Source organism: Salvelinus fontinalis, chromosome 9 (genome assembly GCF_029448725.1).
Source record: "Salvelinus fontinalis isolate EN_2023a chromosome 9, ASM2944872v1, whole genome shotgun sequence".
Classification (NCBI taxonomy): Eukaryota; Metazoa; Chordata; class Actinopteri; order Salmoniformes; family Salmonidae; genus Salvelinus; species Salvelinus fontinalis.
Window position 1 is genome coordinate 46,427,433 of NC_074673.1, and position 27,594 is coordinate 46,455,026.

A 27,594-nucleotide genomic window follows, 5' to 3' on the forward strand; every position below is an offset into this window, starting at 1 on the left:
AAGTTCAAGATGATGGTCAATCACCCTCGGTCTGGGGCTCCATGCAAGATCTCACCTCGTGGGGCATCAATGATGATGAGGAAGGTGAGGGATCAGCCCTGAACTACACGGCAAGACCTGGTCAATGACCTGAAGAGAGCTGGGACCACAGTCTCAAAGAAAACCATTAGTAACACACTACGCCGTCATGGATTAAAATCCTGCCGCGCACGCAAGGTCCCCCTGCTCAAGCCAGCGCATTTCCAGGCCCATCTGAAGTTTGCCAATGACCATCTGGATGATCCAGAGGAGGAATGGGAGAAGGTCATGTGGTCTGATGATACAAAAATAGACCTTTTTGGTCTAAACTCCACTCGCCGTGTTTGGAGGAAGAAGAAGGATGAGTACAACCCCAAGAACACCATCCCAATCGTGAATCATGGAGGTGGAAACATCATTCTTTGGGGATGCTTTTCTGCAAAGGGGACAGGACGACTGCACCGTATTGAGGGGAGGATGGATGGGGCCATGTATCGCGAGATCTTGGCCAACAACCTCCTTCCCTCAGTAAGAGCATTGAAGATGGGTCATGGCTGGGTCTTCTAGCATGACAACGATCCGAAACACACAGCCAGGGCAACTAAGGAGTGGCTCCGTAAGAAGCATCTCAAGGTCCTGGAGTTGCCTAGCCAGTCTCCAGACCTGAACCCAATAGAAAATATTTGGAGGGAGCTGAAAGTCCGTATTGCCCAGCAATGGATACTCCACAATATTAACCTAAATGACGGAGTGATAAGAAGGAATACAAATATTGCAAAACATGCATGCTGTTTGCAATAAGGCACTAAAATAAAACTGCAAAACATTAAGAAATTAACTTTATGTACTGAAAGTGTTATGTTTGGGGCAAATCCAACACAACACATCACTGAGTACCACTCTTCATATTTTCAAGCCTGGTGATGTCTGCATCTTGTTATGGGTATGCTTGTCATCGGCAAGAACTAGAGAGTTTTGTTAGGATAAAGAACTGAATAGAGCTAAGCACAGGAAAAATCCTAGAGAAGGATCTGGTTCAGTCTGCTTTCCAACAGACATGGAGACAAATTCACCTTTCAGCAGGACAATAACCTAAAACACAAGGCCAAATATACCAGGACGACATTGAATGTTCCTGAGTGGCCTAGTTACAGTTTTTACTTAAATCGGCTTGAAAATCTATGGCAAGACTTAAAAATGTCTGTCTAGCAATGATCAACAACCAATTTGACAGAGCTAGAAGAATTTAAGAAATATGTATTAGGTTTTTAATTTTTCATGATATTTTGACAAATGTTAGAATTTCTCTTCAACTTTGAGCTGAGAGTTTTTTGTGTAGATATTTGACAACAAATTACAATTAAATCAATGTTAATCCTACCTTGTAACACAACATTTTATTTGAACAAGTCAAGGGGTGTGAATACTTTTTGATGGCACTGTAAATCTTACTCATTCTCAAAATTGAGCAAATTTCTTCAGACGGAAAAGATAACAGATTGTTTTTATTGTACAATCTCAGACCTCCCTCTTTTGCTGATATTTTCTCATATATAACTCTAAATGAGTGCTCCTCAATGTTGTACTGCACATAATTGCCTATAAGCAATATTGTTATGTGTAATAACACATTGTTATTTGTTTTTTGCCATGATCTTTTGGAATGAGGGTATCGTGAGTTGATCTTTGAAAGTGACATGGATGTCTTTCAGTTCTCAAATAAAAACAGACCAACTCAATAGCGTTTAGAGGCTGTGTGAACGTATAATCATTCTGGTGCCATGATAAGAATAATCCAGGCTGATTTAATCAAATGACATATTTGGACATAAACCGAGCTGTTTTTGAAAGCTATTTTCTTTCTGTTGCAGCTGAACTGGTGCAAGGATACGGATACCGGGCCCAGCGTAAATTCTCAGAAGACATCGACTGGTCCTATGCGGGTAAGTGTGTAGGGGACCAGACGAGTTTGGTTAAATGTTCTACGTCTATCTCAGTAGGATACATTGGGATAAATTATTGATATATTGAAGCTAAGTGATTTTGAAGCATTGTAAAACCAAAGCCCAGTTGAGGTGTTACCCTGTAGATTGAATGGGTTCCTCACTAGCCATGAATCCACAGGTGGTCAGGAGTGGAGTGGCACTCTGGTGGAGATAAGACTTTGATGTCTGCTGGACTGCCACAGTGTGTCCTCAAAGCTCCTCTTATGAGGTGTGTGTGTGTTGGTGTGTGTGAATACGTGCACCCGTGGGTGTGCAGGTGCGCGGACACACAGTGAGTGAGTATGTGATTGATAAGTAGTGTGCTTCAAATAGATGACTCGGAAACGCTAGTATTTTGAGCTGGTAGTGACAGACAATGTCAGACATGCAGTCATAGACCAATAGTTGCTTGTGACTTGCGTACCGTGTGTTCGCGTGTAATAAGTGTGTGTGCGTAATGTAATATCAGATAACCACAGAGATTGTCTAGTCTGTGCATGTGGAAAATATCAGAAGGGATTAACTTTGTCTTTATCGGTTTGACTCATCCTTTAACAGAGATGTTATGGTTTCCAATTAACCTATTAGGCTAGACTGGTCTTGCCTTAGACTAGACTGCTCTGACTGGTTAGAGAAAAATGGAGTAGCCTAGTCACGAAGCTTGTTCTCCTCACGAAGCTTGTACCTTGGAGTAGAATAGGATTTTCTTAGGAATGGCCACTCCTGGCATCTCTATATCAGCCATTTTTTGAGAGGAAGAACAAAGGTGTGTGTGTGTGCATGTGCGGCAGACATCAAAAGAGTAGGCCATTTGCAGAATATACTCTTTGGCAATAATTCTGTTTACAATACAGGTCATGATGAATAGCTTGGTTTCATGAATATCTTCTGAAACGGGGACGCCAAAGAGACCTGGGAATTAATGTCCTATTTGAAAATATAATTTGAGAAAACATTCACTTATTCTCCCCCCTTCTCTTGAAGATCATCTGAACCCATTCCAATTTACCCCCTTGGTCTCATTTTGAGATTTGCATTTGAATACGTATCCCCTTAGAAATTCATTTGATCTTCATGAATTCGCCTGACGTTTGGCATTGTGTGTGGGGAGATATCAACAAGGAAATGGATTGGTTATCATTGGGGGTCATTTGGAGCCTTGTTCCAATAGTAAATGGCATGGCCTTCTCTCTCCCCTTTACTCCATAACCACTGGTTGGGGGAAAGAGTAGACACGTTTCAACTGAAATGTTGTCAGTTAAGAATTGGCCTATGTTTAGGTTATCAGATGGGGAGATGAGAAAGGAAGACTTATTTACACTGAAGTTCAAGTTCAGAATATGGCCCACAATCTCTTTTCAACTAATGTTGACAACATCCAAATACACCCAATGTTGTAACACAAGCTGTTAAACAGTGCAAACGCCACAATGTATTGGCGTAGCCTCATTTGACAAAGGGTTACATACACATGCATACACGCACACACACGCACACACACACACACACACACACACACACACACACACACACACACACACACACACACACACACACACACACACACACACACACACACACACACACACACACACACACACACACACACACACAAAACACCCCACCACACAACACTAGGGACTCTCTTCTCAGGGACTATTCCTTTATTTATTTTTTCAGCCATGGAGAATTCCCTGGTGGTGAGAGAATTCCCTGTGTTAGGCTCTGGGACCCATATTTGGAAAGTAGGGCACATTCAGCCCCTGGTTTGGAGCGGCTGTTTAGCCTAGCTTGTCTGATCTGTGTTGGATGAGACATGACATGGGTTATGACTAGCCAATACGGCATAGAATGTATGATGTGTAGCAAAAATGTGTGTATTTCTCTTCAATTCAACATTGACTTTGATACAGTTTGTATTATTAGCATGTTTATATTTTATACAGTTGCCAAACAGTCAGCAATACAGCATATTCTACAAAATAGATGCATAATTTGGCATGGAAATGTACCATGCATATTTACTATGACCCTCAGGCAGTAGCACACAATAATCACCCCCACCCCCCATATCTCTCTGTCAATCTTTGCTTTCACTAGACATGACAAGAAAAAAAATATTCTCTCTCCACCCCTTGTTATCTTTGTGTTCTCCTCTCTTCTCTCTCTCTCTCTCTCTCTCTCTCTCTCTCTCTCTCTCTCTCTCTCTCTCTCTCTCTCTCACTCCCCCTCTTCTTCTCACTGTCTAGTCTACCCCTACCCCTTTCCCAACGCTCTCTCTCCGTCTTCCCTTTGCTCCCTCTCTCTCTCTTTACCACACCACATTCCCATACCTCCCCTTTCGCCTCGGTCGGCGTCACAACAAACTGAATCTGAGTGACACATGGGGAGACTGGCACAACAATGGGGACATTATTGGGTGAGGGCACAGACATGTGGGCACAGGCAGCCAGGCGGGGGGACAACCTGTATTCCGACTGCCAATGCCACCCCAACATGCCCCTGTCCCTCCCCAACTTCCCTGTCCTCGATAACCTCCCCCATCTATAGGCCTATTGTATAACTAGCATAAACAGAAAAACAGCCCTGGTCCAATGGCCCTATGGACGCTATACTTACCCTGTGCTTCAGAAAGTCTATGTTGGATGCTTGAAGATATATTAGAAATAGAAAAGCAGTTGATAGTGTTCAACGTTCAGATAAACTTGTTCATACACACACCGACAAACACACTATATTGCTTGTTGCTTATTAATATTGCAATGACTATGTAGTCATAATAACAATAACACAATATTGTGTTGTATTTTGAATCCCTGTGATGTGCTCTTGTATTGGGTCCAATTGTTTTTGTTCAGGCACAATATAGAAGCTCATGAGAGTTAAACAACCATTCTGCACGGTGGGCCCTCCCAGCCAAAGGGCTTGGAATGGTGATTTGTGGTTGTGTGAGTTTGTTTGTGATAATGTGTGTGTGCGTGTGATTTTATTGTATAATCTGCATTGTGTGTATGTGCTATCATAATGCAGGTGTGTGTGTGTGTGTGCTTCCATTAAATCATCTGCATGTGTGTGTATGCTCTTGCGGTTGTGTGTGTGTGTGGAAGGGATTCTCTTTTGCTGTGCGTGCCTTTTGAGCGACGCATCCCTTCAGCCCTGATCTTTCTTATCCTAAAACCATAATAGACAACCATAATGACATACCTTTATGTGGATCCAAACACTGTACAGTACCATCATTATCACCACTAATGGAATGGTCTACTACCTCTCTTAGAAAGGGAAGAACGGTATCTTTACCAAGCATTTATGCATCTGAGCTCAATTTGGAGTGTCATAGCAAAGGGGCGTGAATACTTATGTAAATTAGCTATTTCGTACATTTGCAAAAAATTCTAAAAACATGTTTTCAATTTGGAATTACAATTCTTCCAATGCACCAGATTTTGTTTCTTCACACGCCCAAAAACACACACATAACAATATTATTATGTGAAATATTATTACACACACATACAGGTAACTACTAAAATAAAGGAAACACCAACATAAACGTTCTTAATAATAGAGCGGTGGGCCATCACGAGCCACCAGAACAGCCTCAATGCGCCTTGTCATAGATTTTACAAGTGTCTGAAACTCTATTGGAGGATTCGACACCATTCTGCCATGAAAAATGCTGCTTTGAGACCCCTCCTTCAAATTCACTGATTCATCTCTTCTAGCCATAGTAGCCAAAATAATAGGCAACTGGGCATTTTTATACTGGCCCTAAGCGAAGTGTTATGTTAATTGCTTAATTACCTCAGGAACCAGTACCACACCTGTGTGGAAGCACCTGCTTTCAATATACGTTGTATCCCTCATTTACTCAAGCGTTTCCATTATTTTGGCATTTACCTGTATATAATAAATACGGTTCTAACGAAATGTTCATATCAACAATTGAAATGACTGAAACATGTAGATCAAAACGTCAAAAAAGTATGTCATCAAAATGAAATTCTAGCTTGATAAATCATTCAAAGGGATTTTGTCCATTTTCATGTTCGTTCAACGGTAGCCTAACCCGCAAGAACGCTACCTAGCAAAAATTTTTTTTTTTTACAAATTGATACTTGAGGTCAAAGTATAATATTGCAATATGTAACTGTATATATTTTATGAAATCGTCTGAATGCAACAAATGAAGCTAAGCAAAGCAGCGCTGACCCTGTCGATTAGCAGTGACTGGAAGCATGAATACCCAGGTGCCTTTCCTGAGGTTTTGTTGCAGTTTTAGCGAATGTTGAGAATTTGAGCATAAAAACCATCAGAACCATTGAGAAAAAAACATTAGATAACAAAGATTTTTTAATTTGTCTTTTCACAACAGCTTTTTTTTATACGATTATCACCGGGTAAGCACACCAGCAGTTACAATTGCCCACAACAGATAGATGAGGAAGAATATACTGTTGCATCATATCCGCTCTGCTGTGTGTGTGTGGAGCCATTGATATGCTAATGAGCTGACCCAGAACTCAGAATGACCTCATTCAGCCTCATTGTCTTTACAATGATGGGTCTCTACAGTATGTGGGCCCCAGGACTAAAATTCAGTTAGAAATTGTAACGAGTAATAGTAGTAGTAGAAGTAGTAGTAGAATGTGTGTGTGTGTATGTATTTACATGCTCAGGGTATATAGCCTAAGCAATGCATATCAAATCTATCTGCTGGGAACTTCAAGGCAAGTGAAATAAACACTACCCATACTCACTGTCACTGATGTTTTAGCCAGCTTTTGTTGTTGTCTATGTCATATGAGACAGGTGTTGGCTAAAACAGAAACAGACTGGCAACCAGGTTTGATAGGATGAGTTAGGTTACAGGAGAAGCATTGAAACAAAACTCAGGAAGGCAATTTAGGCCTCCCATGCGACCAATACACTGAAAATGATACTGCCAGCCCTTTAGTTGACTCCAGTTCAACTGGAAAATGTACAGCAATGAATGAGCAGGAGCAAATGTTGGAATGAAAGCATGACATTAAATTGTTCTATCGTGTGGAATAGGCACATCAGCTCCATGCACAGCCTCATATCAACCCTTTGCCATAAGCACTTCATTTAGATTGGACTTGATTGAACTACTCATCATATCACCCAACCCATGATTACTTGAATCAGGTATTATGCACTGATATTACATTTTTGGCCGATACCAATATTTTCCTTGTCAAAAAATCGGCGATGAGGGCCGGGTCCAGAATGTCTTTAGCATGGACCCAGCACCTCTCCTCCGGGCCATAAACCTCCCAGTCAACCAGGTACTGGAAACCCCTGCCCCTGGTCGAACCCTCAGGAGGCGTCTCACCGTATACACTGGCTGGCCATCGATGACCCGGGGGGGAGGGATGGGCCTAGAAACAGAAGACAAAGGACTGTGAGACACAGGCTTAATCCTAGACACATGGAAGGTAGGGTGAATACGGAGGGTACGGGGTAACACAAGAAGGACAGCAGTGGAACTAAGGACTCTAGAGATGGGAAAAGGACCAATGAAACTGGGGGACAGTTTGCGGGACTCCACCCGAAGGGGCAGGTCCCGAGTGGAAAGCCATACCCTCTGCCCAATGTGGTAGTGGGGAGCTGGGGTCCGACGACGGTCAGCTTGTCGACGATACCTGGAGTTGGTCTTGAGAATTGCCGCCCGAGCTCTTCTCCAGGTACGTTGACAGCGGCGGACAAACATCTGGGCCGAGGATATGCTGACCTCCTGCTCTTGTTCCCGGGAAGAGTGGAGGTTGATACCCAAAATTACTGTGTAACTCATGTAGGGCAACATCTGAAAAATAGCACACTTGGTAGTGTGTACCGTTGCTCGACCAGTCGGCGAAAGCCAACATCACCCACGACAAAACGGTTGATTGACAAGGGCAATGAATTCCATTATCTTGACTTGAATGGATTTCGCCTATGAGTTGTCTCGCTGAAATGTTCTTACTCTTTCAAATGACTGCTCGACTTGTTGACTACTTGATCCACACAGTAGACATTGTGGGCGTCATTACATCATGTACCTACATTATATATGTATGCACGGTAGCTTTGAAAACGTTTTTTAACATCAGCGTTAAACTAGACATCGGCCAACACCGATGTTGCCATTTTTAGCTAATATGTTCATTGATATATCGTGCACCCCAAGGTATTAGTGCGGGGATAAAAAATAAATATTTATCACACCCTGGGGATCCCCCAGGAATGGCTTGAGAAATTCCACAGTTCTGCATGTTACACCCCAGTGATATCCTGTCAAAGGTGATTAGGTCGTTAGCTCTCCTCAGGAGCACACCTGCAATCAGTTGGTCACTAATTAAAGAGGAAGAAACCAGAGTACACTTCCGGGAAAAGGGAAAACAACTGAGTTGTGTTTTGAAATGGAAAACAGCATGTACAATTTTTGGGCAAATGAATGTAGCTGATGCACCACTAATATGTTAGCTATCTATCTCTACCATGCATTAAACACATTTCAACTCTCTTTTGGCAGGGACTCTCAACCAAAACAACTGGGCCAAGAAGTACCCATCATGTAACAATGCCAGACAGTCACCCATCAACATCGAGGAGGAGCTGACACAGGTCAAAGTTCAGTTCCAAAAGCTGAAGTTCGAGGGCTGGGAGGAAGCGATGTCTGATGGGGCCACCATCAAGAACGACGGCAAGACAGGTATGCGCTCTCACGTCCCCATAAGTCGTCACCATAAAAACAGCATTACAGCAGCCAGCAATGAAACTGTAAAGCCAAAGTAATACAGTAAAACAGTCCTGTCTGCAACCAGCCATTCAGTCACCTATTCAGTATCCACTGCCTGTGGGAAGAAACTGTCTCAGAGCCTTGTGGTCTGGGTTTTAATACTACGGTGTCGTAGTAGAAGGAGGAGGTGCAGAAGAAGAGTGGAAGGAGGAATACAATACAATATGATGATGTGGAAATTATTATATATTGTTAGATACTGAAAGATTGGGCATTTTTATAGTGTATACTTATGGCACTTTTAAAGCCGATGGATGTGTGTGTGTGTACGTGACTTTTGTGTTTTCACTTGGCAAGCTTCAGGCCACATCAATATAGTGTGTGTGAGTGTATGTGTGGGTTGTTTAATGGGGTCAACTAACACCCTCTGTGTGTTCTCTCCAGTGGCGGTGAACCCAGAGGGAGACTTCTATGTGAGTGGAGGGGGGCTGAGGGGCAGGTTTAAGGTGGGAAGAATCACCTTCCACTGGGGACGCTGCAACGCCTCCTCAGAGGGCTCCGAACACAGCCTCAACGGGGTGAAGTACCCCCTGGAGGTAAGACCTGACATTCGCCCATTATAACTATGACAGAGTATAACCTTGTTATAACCTCCATATGACAGAGTATGACCTCATTGTAACCTCCCAAGTAGGGCTTTCAAATTTTTGACTGTTTGGCTGTATTTGACAGTATTTATCCCGTTGACACTTACCAACACACGGGTGTGATCATTCTACAGTGGTCCCTGCAGTGTACACTCAAACCGAATAAGTGCTTGGGCTCTCTTCGAAGAGAGATTGTCCGGCTCAGTAAAGCCTCAAACATCCGCAACAGTGAAATGGACTACTTCTGTGAGAATTAATGAGGAGGTGGTACACACCTCAATTCAAACTGTTGTTAGAAAATACTAACTAATCTGAAATTGACAAGTTGAAACATAGCCTATAGATAATTAGCAGGCAGCGTGCCTTGGTTTAAGGACAGCACGGGTTAACTGTCCTGTTGCGTAACAATCACATTTTTCAACAGTGAGTGCATTCTGACATCACTCGCATAAAAAAACTCACATTGGGGCGACTGTTAGAGATATTTGGAACACACACGATGAAACGGTTAAGTTTCTGAAAAGTTCTAAATATGTTTTATACGTTGTACATGACCGTAGGAATTCTAAGTGGTTTTAATGGGCTTTCTCCATGCTGATGGTTTTATTCTCAACCAAACTAGGACAAAACTGACTGTGAAGTACTCCGATTAGTTTAGCATTGTATCAAAATATCGCTATAGACAGTATTGTTCAAATCCAAAGATCCAAATATGTGGATCCATACCAGTATACCTTAAAATAGGATATAGCACTCAGCCCTACTCTCAAGGACAGTTGAAGGGATATCAACCATCTCCTGTACCTTGTCTGTTCCAGATGCAGATCTACTGTTATGAAGCACATCGCTTTGAGTCCTTAGACCAGGCCATCAAGGACGGGGGCAGGATCACAGCTCTCTCTGTGCTGTTTGAGGTGGGCGTGAGTGTGTGGTCATTTTCTGAGTGTGTCTGTATCATTGGTGTAAAGTACTTAAGTAAACATACTAATAAGTACTACTTAAGTCGTTTTTAGGGCTATCTGTACTTTACTACTTCTATTTTTGACAACTTTTACTTCACTACATTCCTAAAGAAAAGAATGTACTTTTTACTCCATACATTTTCCCTGACACCCAAAAGTACTCGTTACATTTTGAATGCTTGGCAGGACAGGAAAGTGGTCCAATTCACAAACTTATCAAGAGAACATCCCTACTGCCTCTGATCTGGTGAATTCACTAAACACAAATGCTTAGTTTGTAAATGATGTCTGAGTGTTGGAGTGTGCCCCTGGCTATCCGTAAATAAAATAAAAACAAGAAAATGGTGCTGTCTGGTTTGCTTAATATAAGAAATGTGAAATTATATATACTTTTACTTTTAAAGTATATTTTAGCACGTATGTTTACTTTTGATACTTAAGTATATTTAAAACCAAATAATTCTGGACTTACTCAAGTAGTATTTTATTGGGTGACTTTCACTTTTATTTGAGTCACTTTCTATTAAGGTATCTTTACTTTTACTCAAGTATGACAATGGGTACTTTTTCTACCATTGGTCTGTATGTTGTGACCTACTATGGCCACAGTACCTACCTACCTGTGTGTTCAGGTAGGTAGGTACTGTAGATTGGGGGGAGTGGGTGTCCTTGACAGGTATGTCATATGTTGACATTGACAGGAAGCGGAGTGTGCTGATGGATTTGATTTTGTGCAGGTGTGCGTGTGTTTGTGACCTGTGTCAAGAGTGTTTGTTGGATCATTTTGTGTCCATACCAGCAATGATTTTCATAGTCGATGAGGGATGACTTACTGTATCTACATAACTAGTCTGAACAGTACCTCTACTGAATAAACAGCCTGGCAGTAACTGACAGTGTAGAATACCAGCAGGTCAATACCATGCGTGTGTGTGTTTGTTGAGGAGATTAGCACACACATCTTACGCTACACTCCGCTGCCCACCTGGGAAATCAAAGGGGACAGAATAGTGGAACGGATTACCCACTACAGCATCAGACTGAGCAGAGATTAGACATGCTACAGTACATAGACGGTCAGCTGTGGAATATCACGTCTCTAGCTATTAGCTTAACATCAGTGTTGGCTTTAGCTTAGCATCAGTGTTAGCTTCAGCTAAGCTGGTCACAGCTTTAAAGGGGCATTCAGCAGTTCAAACAATAACAAAGTGATCTCCATGCCCCTATTTCAGTAAAAAGCTGAGGGATGGCGCTGGAGAAATGTAAGCACTCTCAAATTCATTGACAGAGCTATGTATACAAGGACTGACCATCCATTATAACAACATTGTAGTTTTAGCAATTATTTTGAGGCAACATAGTGTTTATTTACATTTACTTTGTTTACAAACAATGTAGTAAAAACAAGGTTATGTTTTGGGTTCTGATTGGGTACGACAGTCGAACTGAGATCATGAGATCATAAGTTCTATTTTTCAAGAATCAATGGCTACATTATTATTCATTTATATTCCTATTGTGTTATTGACTGTACGTTTGTTTATGTGTAACTCTGTGTTGTTGTTTTTGTCGCACTGCTTTGCTTTATCTTGGCCAGGTCGCAGTTGTAAATGAGAACTTATTCTCAACTGGCCTACCTGGTTAAATAAAGTATAAAATAAATACATGTACGTCCCAAAATGGATGTAGCAACTGCAGATTGCCTCTTTAAAGCAGCCCAATAAATGGAGGGACACAAAAAGGTAAGGGGGAGGAGATGAGTAGAGGAAGCTACTGTAGGCTTTTGAGATGCCTGACTAACCTACTGCCTTTCCCTCTTTACAGACGAGCATCGAAGACAATGACAACTACATAGCCATTATCGACGGAATCAACCGTGTCAGCCGATTCGGTATGTCACCCTGACTTAACCCTAAAAACTCTAACCTCAACCAATCAACTTTTTTTTACTCACCTGCTGTAAGCACAACCATAATTATCTCTCTTGCATTTCATTATCGATGTATTACTGCACAGCGCTGTTCCTAAGTTTCAGTAAAAGTATGTTGTACAGTCGATAGTTAATGCTAATGGAGGTTGAAGTTTTCAATGCAGGTAGGCATTACAGAGTGCATCAACTCATTTCATGTAAATTCAAGGGCCACTATCCCCCACAATCATACACCCACTACCTCACTGTGCCTTAATGTAACACACAGGCATGCACTAATGCATAAACACACACACTGTTTTCTTTATGTTCATCTTCTGTCGTTCATCCTCTATTGTTTACCCTCTATCGTTTATCCTCTATCGTTCATACTCTATCGTTCATACGCTACCGTTTATCCTCTATCGTTCATGCTCTATCGTTCATACTCTATCGTTCATACTCTATCGTTTATCCTCTATTGTTTACCCTCTCGTTTATCCTCTATCGTTCATACTCTATTGTTTATCCTCTATGGTTTATCCTCTGTTCTCTATCGTTTATCCTCTATCGTTCATACTCTATCGTTCAAACTCTATCGTTCATACTCTATCGTTTATCCTCTATCGTTTATCCTCTATTGTTTATCCTCTATTGTTTATCCTCTATGGTTTATCCTCTATGGTTTATCCTCTGTTCTCTATCGTTCATTCTCTATTGTTTATCCTCTATTGTTTATCCTCTATTGTTTATCCTCTATTGTTTATCCTCTATTGTTTATCCTCTATTGTTTATCCTCTATGGTTTATCCTCTGTTCTCTATCGTTCATTCTCTATTGTTTATCCTCTATTGTTTATCCTCTAGGGTTTATCCTCTGTTCTCTATCGTTCATTCTCTATTGTTTATCCTCTATTGTTTATCCTCGATCGTTCATCCTCTATCGTTTATCCTCTATTGTTTATCTATCGTTCATCCTCTATCGTTCATTCTCTATCATTCATTCTCTATCGTTTATCCTCTTGTTTATCCTCTATCGTTCATCCTCTATCGTTCATACTCTAGCGTTTATCCTCTATTGTTTATCCTCTATTGGCTATTCTCTGTTTTTTATCCTCTATTGGCTATCCTCTGTTGTTTATCCACTTTTGTTTATTCTCAATCGTTTATCCTCTATTGTTTATCCTCTATTGGCTATCCTCTGTTGTTTATCCTCTTTTGTTTATTCTCAATCGTTTATCCTCTATTGTTTATCCTCTATCGTTCATTCTCTATCATTAACTCTTTATCCTCTATCGTTTATCCTCTATCGGTTATCATCTATCGTTCAACTTCCATCTTTCATACTCTATTGGTTATCCTCTATCGGTTATCCTATATCGTTCATACTCTATCATTCATACTCTATTGTTTATCCTCTATCGGTTATCCTATATCGTTCATACTCTATCATTCATACTCTATTGTTTATCCTCTATTGTTTATCCTCTATCGTTCATCCTCTATCATTTACCCTCTATTGTTTATCCTCTATTGTTCATCCTCTATCATTTATCCTCTATCCTCTATTGGTTATTCTCTGTCATTTATCTTCTATTGTTTATCCTCTATCGTTCATTCTCTATCATTTACCCTCTATCCTCTATCGGTTATCATCTATCGTTCAGCCTCCATCGTTCATACTTTATTGGTTATCCTCTATCGGTTATCATATATCGTTCATGCTCTATCATTCATAATCTATCATTTATCCTGTATTGGTTATCCTCTATCGTCTGTCATTCTCTCTTCCCTTTGATCTGTTCCTCTATTTCACTTTTGCTTCTCTGTCTGCGTTCCCTACACTTTCCCCCTGTCTAGGTAAGAGTGGGAGGGTGGGTCCCTTCTCTCTCCGGGGCCTCCTGCCCAACTCCACAGAGAAGTACTTCATCTACAACGGCTCCCTCACCACACCACCCTGCACTGAGACCGTGGAGTGGATCGTCTTCAAGAACACTGTGGCCATCTCCGACACGCAGGTGGGTCTGTGTGTGAGTGTGTCCATGTACGGTTGAAGTCGGAAGTTTACATACACTTAGGTTGGAGTCATTAAAACTTGTTTTTCAACCACTCCACAAATTTCTTGTTAACAAGCTATAGTTTTGGCAAGTCGGTTAGGACATCTTCTTTTCTACTTCCGGCGCCGGCAGAGATGGCCGCCTCGCTTCGCGTTCCTAGGAAACTATGCAGTATTTTGTTTTTTCTTACATTGGTACCCCAGGTAATCTTAGGTTTCATTACGTACAGTCGGGAGGAACTACTGAATATAAGAGCAACGTCAACTCACTATCATTACGACCAGGAATATGACTCTCCCGAAGCGGATCCTGTGTTTTGCCTTCCACCCAGTACAATGGATCTGATCCCAGCCAGCGACCCTAAACAACGACGCCGTAAAAGGGGCAAACGAAGCGGTCTTCTGGTCAGGCTCTGGAGACGGGCACATCGCGCTCCACTCCCTAGCATACTACACGCCAATGTCCAGTCTCTTGACAACAAGGTTGATGAAATCCAAGCAAGGGTAGCATTCCAGAGAGACATCAGAGACTGTAACGTTCTTTGCTTCACGGAAACATGGCTCACTCGAGAGACGCTAACGGAGTCGGTGCAGCCAGCTGGTTTCTTCACGCATCGCGCCGACAGAAACAAACATCTTTCTGGTAAGAAGAGGGGCGGGGGGTATGCCTTATGATTAACGAGACGTGGTGTGATCATAACAACATACAGGAACTCAAGTTATTCTGTTCACCTGACTTAGAATTCCTCACAATCAAATGTCGACCGCATTATCTACCAAGGGAATTCTCAACGATTATAATCACAGTCATATATATTCCCCCCAAGCAGACACATCGATGGCCCTGAACGAACTTTATCTGACTTTATGTAAACTGGAAACCTCACACCCTGAGGCTGCATTCATCGTAGCTGGGGATTTTAACAAGGCTAATCTGAAAACAAAACTCCCTAAATTCTATCAGCATATCGATTGTGCTACCAGGGCTGGTAAAACCCTGGATCATTGTTATTCTAACTTCCGCGACGCATATAAGGCCCTCCCCCGCCCTCCTTTCGGAAAAGCTGACCACGACTCCATTTTGTTGCTTCCAGCCTACAAACAGAAACTAAAACAAGAAGCTCCAGCGCTCAGGTCTGTTCAACGCTGGTCCGACCAATCTGATTCCACGCTTCAAGACTGCTTCGATCACGTGGATTGGGATATGTTCCGCATTGCGTCCAACAACAACATTGACGAATACGCTGATTCGGTGAGCGAGTTCATTAGAAAGTGCATTGGCGACATAATACCTACAGCAACGATTAAAACATTCCCAAACCAGAAACCGTGGATTGATTGCAGCATTCGCGTGAAACTGAAAGAGCGAACTACTGCTTTCAACCAGGGCAAGGTGACCGGAAACATGACCGAATACAAACAGTGTAGCTATTCCCTCCGCAAGGCAATCAAACAAGCTAAGTGCCAGTATAGAGACAAAGTAGAGTCGCAATTCAACAGCTCAGACACTAGAGGTATGTGGCAGGGTCTACAGTCAATCACGGATTACAAAAAGAAAACCAGCCCTGTCGCGGACTAGGATGTCTTGCTCCCAGACAGACTAAATCACTTTTTTGCTCGCTTTGAGGACAATACAGTGCCACTGACACGGCCCGCTACCAAAACCTGCGGGCTCTCCTTCACTGCAGCCGAGGTGAGTAAAACTTTTAAACATGTTAACCCTCGCAAGGCTGCAGGCCCAGACGGCATTCCCAGCCACGTCCTCAGAGCATGCGCAGATCAGCTGGCTGGTGTGATTACGGACATATTCAATCAATCCCTATCCCAGTCTGCTGTTCCCACATGCTTCAAGAGGGCCACCATTGTTCCCGTTCCCAAGAAAGTTAAGGTAACTGAGCTAAACGACTACCGCCCCGTAGCACTCACTTCCGTCATCATGAAGTGCTTTGAGAGACTAGTCAAGGACCATATATATCACCTCCACCCTACCTGACACCCTAGACCCACTCCAATTTGCTTACCGACCCAATAGGTCCACAGACGACGCAATCGCAACCACACTGCACACTGCCCTAACCCATCTGGACAAGAGAAATACCTATGTGAGAATGCTGTTCATCGACTACAGCTCAGCATTTAACACCATAGTACCCTCCAAACTCGTCATCAAGCTCGAGACCCTGGGTCTCGACCCCGCCCTGTGCAACTGGGTACTGGACTTCCTGACGGGCCGCCCCCAGGTAGTGAGGGTAGGTAACAACATCTCCACCCAGCTCATCCTCAACACTGGGGCCCCACAAGGGTGCGTTCTGAGCCCTCTCCTGTACTCCCTGTTCACCCACGACTGCGTGGCCATGCACGCCTCCAACTCAATCAACAAGTTTACGGACGACACTACAGTGCTAGGCTTGATTACCAACAACGACGAGACGGCCTACAGGGAGGAGGTGAGGGCCCTCGGAGTGTGGTGTCAGGAAAATAACCTCACACTCAACGTCAACAAAACAAAGGAGATGATTGTGGACTTCAGGAAACAGCAGTGGGAGCACCCCCCTATCCACATCGACGGGACAGTAGTGGAGAGGGTAGTAAGTTTTAAGTTCCTCGGTGTACACATCACGGACAAACTGAATTGGTCCACCCACACAGACAGCGTTGTGAAGAAGGCGCAGCAGCGCCTCTTCAACCTCAGGAGGCTGAAGAAATTTGGCTTGTTACCAAAAGCAGTCACAAACTTCTACAGATGCACAATCGAGAGCATCCTGTCAGGCTGTATCACCGCCTGGTACGGCAACTGCTCCGCCCACAACCGTAAGGCTCTCCAGAGGGTAGTGAGGTCTGCACAACGCATCACCGGGGGCAAACTACCTGCCCTCCAGGACACCTACACCACCCGATGTCACAGGAAGGCCATAAAGATCATCAAGGACAACAACCACCCAAGCCACTGCCTGTTCACCCCGCTATCATCCAGAAGGCGAGGTCAGTACAGGTGCATCAAAGCAGGGACCGAGAGACTGAAAAACAGCTTCTATCTGCAGGCCACCACTAACATTTAGTGGCCGCTGCCAACATACTGACTCAACTCCAGCCAATTTAATAATGGGAATTGATGGAAATGTACGTAAAAATGTATCACTAGCCACTTTAAACAATGACACTTAATATAATGTTTACATACCCTACATTACTCATCTCATATGTATATGTTTATACTGTACTCTATATCATCTACTGCATCTTGCCATCTTTATGTAATACATGTATCACTAGCCACTTTAAACTATGCCACTTTATGTTTATATACCCTACATTACTCATCTCATATGTATATACTGTACTCTATACCATCTACTGCATCTTGCCAATGCCGTTCTGTACCATCACTCATTCATATATCTTTATGTACATATTCTTCATCCCTTTACACTTGTGTGTATAAGGTAGTAGTTGTGGAATTGTTAGGTTAGATTACTCGTTGGTTATTACTACATTGTCGGAACTAGAAGCACAAGTATTTCGCTACACTCGCATTAACATCTGCTAACCATGTGTATGTGACAAATAAAATTTGATTTGATTTGATTGTGTACATGACACAAGTAATGTTTCCAACAATTGTTTACAGACAGATTATTTCACTTATAATTCACTGTCTCACAATTCCAGAGGGTCAGAAGTTTACATACACTAAGTTGACTGTGCCTTTAAACAGCTTGGAAAATTCCAGAAAATTATGTCATGGCTTCAGATGTTTCTGATAGGCTAATTGACATCATTTGAGGCAATTGGAGGTGTACCTGTGAATGTATTTCAAGGCCTACCTTCAAACTCAGTGCCTCTTTGCTTGACATCATGGGGAAATCAAAAGAAATCAGCCAAGACCTCAGAAAGGCTGATTCATCCTTGGGAGCAATTTCCAAATGCCTGAAGGTACCACGTTCATCTGTACAAACAATAGTATGTAAGTATTAACACCATGGGACCACGCAGCCATCATACCGCTCAGGAAGGAGATATTTTCTGTCTCCAGGAGATGAACGTACTTTGGTGTGAAAAGTGCAAATCAATTCCAGAACAACAGCAAAGGACCTTCTGAAGATGCTCGTGGAAACAGGTACAAAAGTATCTAAATCCACAGTAAAACGAGTCCTATATCGACATAACCTGAAAGGCCGCTCAGCAAGGAAAAAGCCACTGCTCCAAAACTGCCATAAAAATACCAGACTACGGTTTGCAACTGCACATGGGGACAAAGATCGTACTTTTTGGAGAAATGTCCTCTGGTCTGATGAAACAAGAACAGAACTGTTTGGCCATAATGACCATCATTATGTTTGGAGAAAAAAGGGGTAGGCTTGCAAGCCGAAGAACACCATCCCAACCGTGAAGCATGGGAGTGGCAGCATCATGTTGTGGGGGTGCTTTGCTGCAGGAGGGACTGGTGTACTTCACAAAATAGATGGCTTCATGAGGAAGGAAAATTATGTGGACATATTGAAGCAACATTTAAGACATCAGTCAGGAAGTGAAAGCTTGGTCGCAAATGGGTCTTCCAAATGGACAATGACCCCAAGCATACTTTCCAAGATGTGGGAAAATGGCTTAAGGACAACAAAGTCAAGGTGTTGGAGTGGCCATCACAAAGCCCTGACCTCAATCCTATAGAACATTTGTTGGCAGAACTGAGAAAGGGTGTGCCTACAAACTAGAGGTCGACCGATTATGATTTGTCAACGCCGATACCGATACCGATTATTGGAGGACCAAAAAAAGCAGATACCGATTAATCGGACGATTTTTAAAAATGTATTTGTAATAATGACAATTACAACAATACTGAATGAACACTTATTTTAACTTAATAGAATACATCAATAAAATCAATTTAGCCTCAAATAAATAATGAAACATGTTCAATTTGGTTTAAATAATGCAAAAACAAAGTGTTGGAGAAGAAAGTAAAAGTGCAATATGTGCCATGTAAGAAAGCTAACGTTTAAGTTCCTTGCTCAGAACATGAGAACATATGAAAGCTGGTGGTTCCTTTTAACATGAGTCTTCAATATTCCCAGGTAAGAAGTTTTAGGTTGTAGTTATTATAGGAATTATATGACTATTTCTCTCCATACGATTTGTATTTCATATACCTTTGACTATTGGATGTTCTTATAGGCACTTTAGTATTGCCAGTGTAACAGTATAGCTTCCATCCCTCTCCTTGCCGCTACCTGGGCTCGAACCAGGAACACATTGAAAACATCCACCCTCGAAGCAGCATTACCCATGCAGAGCAAGGGGAACAACTACTCCAAGTCTCAGAGCGACTGACGTTTGAAACGCTATTAGCGCACACCCCGCTAACTAGCTAGCCATTTCACATCGGTTACACCAGCCTAATCTCGGGAGTTGATAGGCTTGAAGTCATAAACAGCGCAATGCTTGAAGCATTGCGAAGAGCTGCTGGCAAAACGCACGAAAGTGCTGTTTGAATGAATGCTTACGAGCCTGCTGGTGCCTACCATCGCTCAGTCAGACTGCTCTATCAAATCATAGACTTAATTATAACATAATAACACATAGAAATACGAGCCTTAGGTTATTAATATAGTCAAATCTGGAAACTATTATCTCGAAAACAAAACGTTTATTCTTTCAGTGAAATACGGAACCGTTCCGTATTTTTTGTAACGGGTGGCATCCATAAGTCTAAATATTCCTGTTACATTGCACAACCTTCAATGTTATGTCATAATTACGTCAAAGTCTGGCAAATTAGTTTGCAATGAGCCAGGCGGCCCAAACTGTTGCATATACCTTGACTCTGCGTGCAATGAACGCAAGAGAAGTGAAGTTTAATGCTAGCTAGCAACTTACATTGGCTTCTTTCTGCATTCGCGTAACAGGCAGGCTCCTCGTGAGGCAGGTGCTTAGAGCATTGGACTAGTTAACCGTAAGGTTGCAAGATTGAATCCCTGAGCAGACAAGGTAAAAATCTGTCGTTCTGCCCCTGAACAAGGCAGTCAACCCACCGTTCCTAGGCCGTCATTGAAAATAAGAATGTGTTCTTTAACTGACTTGCCTCGTTAATTAAATGTGTAAAAAAATTAATTGGGGCAAAATCGGCATCCAAAAATACCGATTTCCGATTGTTATGAAAATCGGTATTTTGAAATCGGCCCTAATTAATCGGCCATTCCGATTAATCGGTCGACCTCTACTACAAACCAGACTCAGTTACACCAGCTCTGTCAGGAGGAATGTGCCAAAATTCACCCAACTTATTGTGGGAAGCTTGTGGAAGGCTACCCAAAAACGTTTGACCCAAGTTAAACAATTTACAGGCAATGCTACCAAATACTAATTGAGTGTATGTAAACTTCTGACCCACTGGGAATGTGATGAAATAAATAAAAACTGAAATAAATAATTCGCTCAACTATTATTCTGACATTTCACATTCTTATAAAATAAAGTGGTGATCCTAACTGACCTAAGACAGGGAATTTTTACAAGGATTAAATGTCAGGAATTGTGAAAAACTGAGTTTAAATGTATTTGGCTAAGGTGTATGTAAACTTCTGACTTCAACTGAACACCTGTGTGTGCATTTATGAAATCAGAGAGTGTGTGGATTTTTTTTGTCAGTACAGAAGAAGAGATAGCGTGAGCAACAGGGAGAGTGGGAGTTGACAGATGTCTTTTAGAGTGTGAATGGGTTGGGTGGGACCTTAACATACACTCCTTCATCTGTATAGTTAAAAGGCATTGCACAAGGTTGTTTTCACAAGTCACTTCTAAACTGTTTCATTATGCCGGCGCCTGTGTCTTTTTGTTTTTGTGTCTGACTCTGTGCCAGAACTTTGCTTTTGATTTATGTCTGCATTCATAATTGATCGTGGCTCTCGTGTGTGTGTGTGTGTGTGTGTGTGTGTGTGTGTGTGTGTGTGTGTGTGTGTGTGTGTGTGTGTGTGTGTGTGTGTGTCAGCACCATGCGTTTCAGTTTAAGCAGAGTAAAGGCCTCTGTGCGCCTTTATTTGTTTGTTTAAATGACAGCTTTTATATACCTGTCAATCACAAATACTCTGAGGGTAACAGGGAAGACATACACGCACTCACACTCCTTTTAAGTCTTTAACTGTTGACATCCCGTTGTCTGACACACACCCTCTTTCCATTTAAACTGGCTTTCAGTCCGCCTGTTTTCGGTTCTGTATGGTAGGGTAATGTCACGTCTCAAGTTTCAAAACACTTTGAAAGGCCATTTTGGGAGAATTGTTCCTCTATTGTGTAGCTTGGTGGCTTTTCAAACACTCCCTCGAGGCGTACACTAGCTCTTATGTGATAGGATTACCATATCGCCAGTCGTGCATACAGTAGCCTATATATTCAAACAACGTTATCCACATATTTGTTGTTTTGATAACATGAACTAATAACCAATGCCTGTGCGTATGCAAAAGTAATTTTGCAAAAATTGTGCCATAAGAGCGCCATGATCATCATGAATACTACTGTGTGTTTCTAGACAACACCACACCTATCATTACATTAGTACATACCAATGGCTGTTGCAGCGGTTGCCCGAGTCACGGTTTTGGCCCCGGGTCACACTCACAGCCACTCTGTTTGGAATGCTGTGTGAGTCAGAGGACCAGTGTTCTGTACAGTGTTACACAATCAACTGTAGAAGAGGTGTATAGGACAGGCATCCATGCATGTGTCTAGCATGTGTGTATTTTATTTTATTTGATCTTATTTCACCAGTCAATTAAGAACAAATTTGTATTTGCAATGTTCTTATTTACAGAAAGATATTTTTGACGCCCTGTGTGTTAGGTTGTGTGACATCTGAATACTGTATGACCCATAGTTTTGAAGGTCTGTGAGAATGTATCATGGTAATAGTAATTAGCTAGTATGTGGGTGGTGCCATCAAGTCAGTGCCTTTGGAGAAGATTTCACCTCATTTTAACATTCTGTCATAAAGAAAACATGTTCAACTTAATAAAAAAAATCTCTAGAGGTTAAATAAAAAAAAGACTATAGTAAGTGCGTACTAATTGCCAACTAAAGTAACAAGGTTGACTGTAGGAGGGTTGACAATTTCAATTTAAATCAGCCATAAATCTCCTAGTGACAGGGTGAATGTAATCTTGTTGTGTGAAACAGGGAGTGGCGATTTGAACGTGAGTTTCACAAAAAAATGACATTGTTTGGGCAACATGTATGGGCAACAGGGTTGACGTGTTGTTTTCGACCCACTCAGTTTTCCACCACAAAACACCAGAAAATGACCAAAAAGAGTAGAACCAGCTCACCTGCTTTTACACTATTATTTGACTATTATGATAACTATTAGATGTTCAATATTTATTTTGAATGAAATATTTAAAAAGGAATAGTTTCACCATATTTAAAGGACAGTTCAGTTCACGTACAGGGTCAATCTTAAACTGAGGGCCAGACTTAAATGAATCACTGATCACATCAAATAAATGAAAAATCTTAAGAAATTACTTTGTCAAAGCAACAAAAAATAACTAGGGCTTTACAATGATGGCTCCCCCGTGAATAAATGTTGGGGCTAAATGGGTTAAAATCTTCCTATAAGTCACAGAGCCATTGTTCTGTATGAATGTGTTGGTTGTATTGTATTCTAGCTGGTGATGTTCTGTGAGGTGATGACCATGCAGCTGACTATATAACATTAAGACATGTTATAGCTATGTAATAATGTGTGTATGAATGTGTTGGTTGCATGTTTGTAGCTGGAGATGTTCTGTGAGGTGATGACCATGCAGCAGACTTCCTCTGTGACATTATTTTGAGGTTATGCTATGAAGGGTCATAAGAGGTTATAACTGTTCATTGTGTTGTAGCTGGAAATGTTCTGTGAGGTGATGACCATGCAGCAGGCGGGCTACGTGATGCTGATGGACTACCTGCAGAACAACTACAGGGAGCAGCAGCAGCAGTTCATGGGCCAGGCCTTCTCCTCCTACACCGGCACAGAGGAGGTCCTCACTCCCAGTATGTACCTGTCTGTCTGTCTGTGTCTGTCAGAGGAGGTCCTCACTCTCAGTATGTACTTGTCTGTCTGTCTGAGGAGGTCCTCACTCCCAGTATGTACCTGTCTGTCTGTATGTCTGCGTCTGTCAGAGGAGGTCCTCACTCCCAGTATGTACTTGTCTGTCTGTCTGAGGAGGTTCTCACTCCCAGTATGTACCTGTCTGTCTGTCTGTCTGTCTGTCTGTCTGTCTGTCAAAGGAGGTCTTCACTCCCAGTATGTACCTGTCTGTCTGTCTGTCTGTCAGAGGAGGTCCTCACACCCAGTATGTACCTGTCTGTCTGTCTGACAGAGGAGGTCCTCACACCCAGTATGTACCTGTCTGTCTGTCTCCAATAATCCATTCAAATATCTGTCGTATTCACTCCTGGTTCTTGGCACTAACACCTGATTCAACTAATCATGGTCTTGATGATTAAGTGATGAATAGATTCAAGTTTGTTAATGCTGGGCTGGAATAGTCTGCTGCCAAGTAACTCGCAGACAAATAGAGAATTAATATGTATTAATGCTAGATTGTCATTGCAACAGAGCATAGAATGCTTAATTCTGAGCAGAAAATAGCAACATACCAATAACAAACATCATAAATATATTTGTGACACTTTTGGTGGCCTATTAACATGTCATAGGTGGATGTTGATACATGTGAGGCAAGACTGGTAACCCAACTGAGAACCTGCAGCTTATTATGGGCAAATGTAATCTGTGACACAAACACACGCGCGCACACACACACACACACACACATATATACACACACACATATACACGGTACACTGTGGCTGTCTCACAGAGCTCATTTGATGTATCATACTATGACTGGGTCCTGACCCTAGTAAAGCCGTGATGGCAGTTTGATGTGTGTTTCCTGGTTAGACATCAGCATTAATCAGGACTTTAACTAGCATGTGGCATGCTGGCAGGCATTCAATATAAGACAGCATGTGTGTCAGCATCTGTGTGTGTGTGCCTTTCTTAATTATACCCGGACTCTCTATATCCTTGAAGGGAGAATTTAATTGCTGTGGATGCTTAGGCACCAGGCTAATATACAGCCCCTCTCACTCTCTCATCTTTATCTCTCTCTCTCTCTCTCTCTCTTTCCCTACATGCCAGCAATGATATTAGACTCTCAGTTTAAAGTTCTCTCCCCTCTTTCTCCCCTCTTTAGACCTGGTGGTCGCTAGGTGTTGCTAGGTTACTGTGGCTGCCCCCTCCCTTTCACAGAGCACTTTCCAAACGTCTTCGGAAAATGGATACAGTGCATTGAATATGATATATAATGTACATGATGTACATGAATAGGTGTGAGATGCACGTCACAAAACAAATTAAATAAAGAAAAGAACTGGAGAAAAATATTGCTGTTTCTTTGCTCCTCTCTGCCCTCTTGTGTTGAAAAGGGGTTAGTACAGAAAATGTGAGTATCTTTCTTAAATCCCTCAGCATCATTACAAACATTAAATTAATGCATTCACCCCCTCACCACAAATGATTTCCATGGTCTACTCTTGTGGCGCCCTTATGACCCTTCTGGGAAAAGAGGATACTTATCTAAGTAAACTGAAGTGCAGGCTTAGATAATGTGTCAATGGTTTAGTTGTTGTCCTTGGCCATTGTCTCTGGTCTCATTTTGATTGATTTAAATCTCTTTCTCCCCCCTCTAATCTGTGTTAATCCCAGAGTCTCCGTGTGTCTGTGAGCTGCATTAGTGCAGCACTAATCTTTGATGGTGACCTTTGACACAGGCATGAGGCACGGTTTAGCTCTCATAACGGGAGAAACACCCAGTTGTGATGACCATTATTCCCCCATGCAAATTTTCCACCACAAAACACAAAACCAATATTTTGGTTTTGGTGTCCGGAATGAAGTTTGACATTTATTCTACACAGCATTTCTTTGTACCACTGCAAGTGATTATTGTACCTGGAATTGTTATGAATCTAAAATAATTTAGATGTATTTATTTCTCGCTCTTTCTCTGTCTCTTCTGCCTCTCTCTCTCTCTCTGTCAGTCTGCAGTTCAGAGCCGGAGAACGTGCAGGCAGACCCCCATAACCTGACCAGCCTGCTGGTGATGTGGGAGCGGCCACGGGCGGTGTACGACGCCGGGATAGAGAAGTACTCAGTTACCTACAAGCTGGCCCAGGGAGAGGACCCTCCGGCCTTTGAGTACCTGACGGACGGAGACCAGGATGTGGTGAGGGACATTTATGTAGCGTGGGTTGTTCACGGAACGAATGCTTGTGAGCTGGAGCTCAGCAAACTAACACGCAGATCACCAACTGAGGTCAATCACATTTTGGAAGGTTTGTGTGAATGAACAAATGCATGAGGGAATGGATGAAGAAACAAACAAAGAAACTAAAGAACCATAGTATGATTGAAAGCAAGAACAGATCCTACAAAGGTATAACCCTCCACATCGCCACCACCCTAAACCCCCTGTACTCCCCTCTCCCCGTCGTTCCCCAGGGGGCCATATTGCAGGACCTGATGGCCAACACCAGCTACGTGGTTCAGGTCATGGCGGTCTGCACCAACGGTCTGTACGGCCGCGTGAGCGAGCAGCTGACTGTCGACATGCCGATCGACAACCCCGGTAAGAGCGACCGCGACCGCCAATACGTCTACACAGACCGTACATAGGGTGGGGGGGGGGGGGGGTTATACTCTGCCGTAGCGTTCTGCTGACATAGAGAGTAGAGACCAAACATAGACGGTTGATCATTTGCAAACCAGTTCCCTTTACTGTATTGCTTTAATGGTAGGTCTTAACAGCAAAGTCACACTTACCGCTAGTGTAGCCTAGTTAGTCAGTCAGTCAGTTTGCCGATAAGATGCCCTGAAGGCTTCTCAGATAGAGTATGAACAGATTGTGTTAAGGGAATTCTGAAGAAGTTAAAGATGTAGTTCTGTCGTCGTTTCTGATTGGTGTCCACGTGGTGTCCACGGTGTCCGCAAATGACCACACATTTCACACCCACCGAACTCTCACTGGTTTCCAGAGCCACTTCTGTTTCCCTAGCCGTCTTGGCCATGCTCCCTGTATGACGTTGTTTGTGATTTGAGAAGCCCCCCCCCAGTCTCTCTGTGTCTTCTCTTTGTCCAGTTCTGTTCCTTTAAACATGCACCCAGTTCCTCTATGTGCCACAGTAAATGTACTGCGTGTATTGTACTCTGTCCCTGGTGAAATCTTCTGTTCATCTTTCTTTGTACCCTTTTCAAGTGTGCTTTGATTTCTAAGACGGAAGAATATCCCCCTCAATCTGTTTGTTTAAGGTCAAAGGTTATTCCATGTGTACCTTCTATGTCACACAAAATATAAAAAATGGTACTTTTGTTTTGAAATGGCATCTTTTCCTCCTGTCACAGTAAGATCATGTTTGCTTGTGTGCAGCATTTGTATGAAATGATGGGTACCCTGTATCTCCTGAATTGTAAGTTTATAATAAACACATTTTGTCTTGCTAAAAATACTCTGCATCATATTTCGATGTGCATGAATTGTATACACTCATCCAAATGACTTGAAACAATTGTGTGACCGAATGTGCTGTGACAATTGTGGGGACAAAACAACTCATTTGTGAATCGTGTTTGTGAATTCATTCATTCATCCCTTCCCTCTGCACTTAACTTTTGAAAAACCCACCTCATGCTTTACAAACCCACTCTGATCTGGCCTGAGGCCTCCATGATGTGTAACTTAGTCCCATCCAGGTAAGAGGATGTGTGTGTGCGTGGGCCTGTGAGTGCATGTGCATGGGTGTGTTAACACTCAGTTTGTGCTGAGGCGGAAGTACTACCTGTGGATAACTTTCCCTCCTGTTGTTATTTCTCTATCTATCTCTCCCTCTCCCTCTCTCTCTCTCTCACCTGGTGAGACAGCAACATATTCACCACGATTTCTAATATAGGTTCATACTATCTAATGATTTGCCACTTCATATACTGTGGACCCATTGAAAGATGTGGATATCAAGCGTCCGAAGATTTTTGTCAAGCCTCTATCCTGGAACTGAAGACCAATCTGTGAATTAAAATAAAGTTTTGCACCCAATTCATCAAAAAAATACCATCAAAAACAGAATGGTTTTCACAAATACTCAATCTGTTTGTGTGTGTGAGTGTCTCCTTATGGTTATTCTTTCAGGTACATTTTAAAGTACGTTTCAAGTAAAGTGTCTGTCTGTAAGAA

The 27,594-nt window shown here is 42.3% G+C and overlaps 1 protein-coding gene across 7 annotated transcripts in view; it reads left to right on the forward strand.

Moving 5' to 3' along the window:
• The window catches only part of LOC129862715 (receptor-type tyrosine-protein phosphatase zeta-like), a 74,016-nt gene that overhangs the window by 29,016 nt on the left and 17,406 nt on the right, over window positions 1-27,594 (forward strand). For 6 of the 7 annotated variants that reach the window (XM_055934614.1, XM_055934615.1, XM_055934616.1 and 3 more), the window contains exons 2-10: window positions 1,890-1,961; window positions 8,539-8,718; window positions 9,190-9,341; window positions 10,211-10,306; window positions 12,179-12,245; window positions 14,122-14,279; window positions 23,200-23,350; window positions 25,409-25,593; window positions 25,869-25,995. In XM_055934614.1, coding sequence (XP_055790589.1) covers window positions 1,890-1,961; window positions 8,539-8,718; window positions 9,190-9,341; window positions 10,211-10,306; window positions 12,179-12,245; window positions 14,122-14,279; window positions 23,200-23,350; window positions 25,409-25,593; window positions 25,869-25,995 — 1,188 coding nt within the window. Of the gene's footprint in view, window positions 1-1,889; window positions 1,962-8,538; window positions 8,719-9,189; window positions 9,342-10,210; window positions 10,307-12,178; window positions 12,246-14,121; window positions 14,280-23,199; window positions 23,351-23,388; window positions 23,498-25,408; window positions 25,594-25,868; window positions 25,996-27,594 lie in introns of those variants that run through there. The other variant, XM_055934617.1, reaches the window with a different exon arrangement.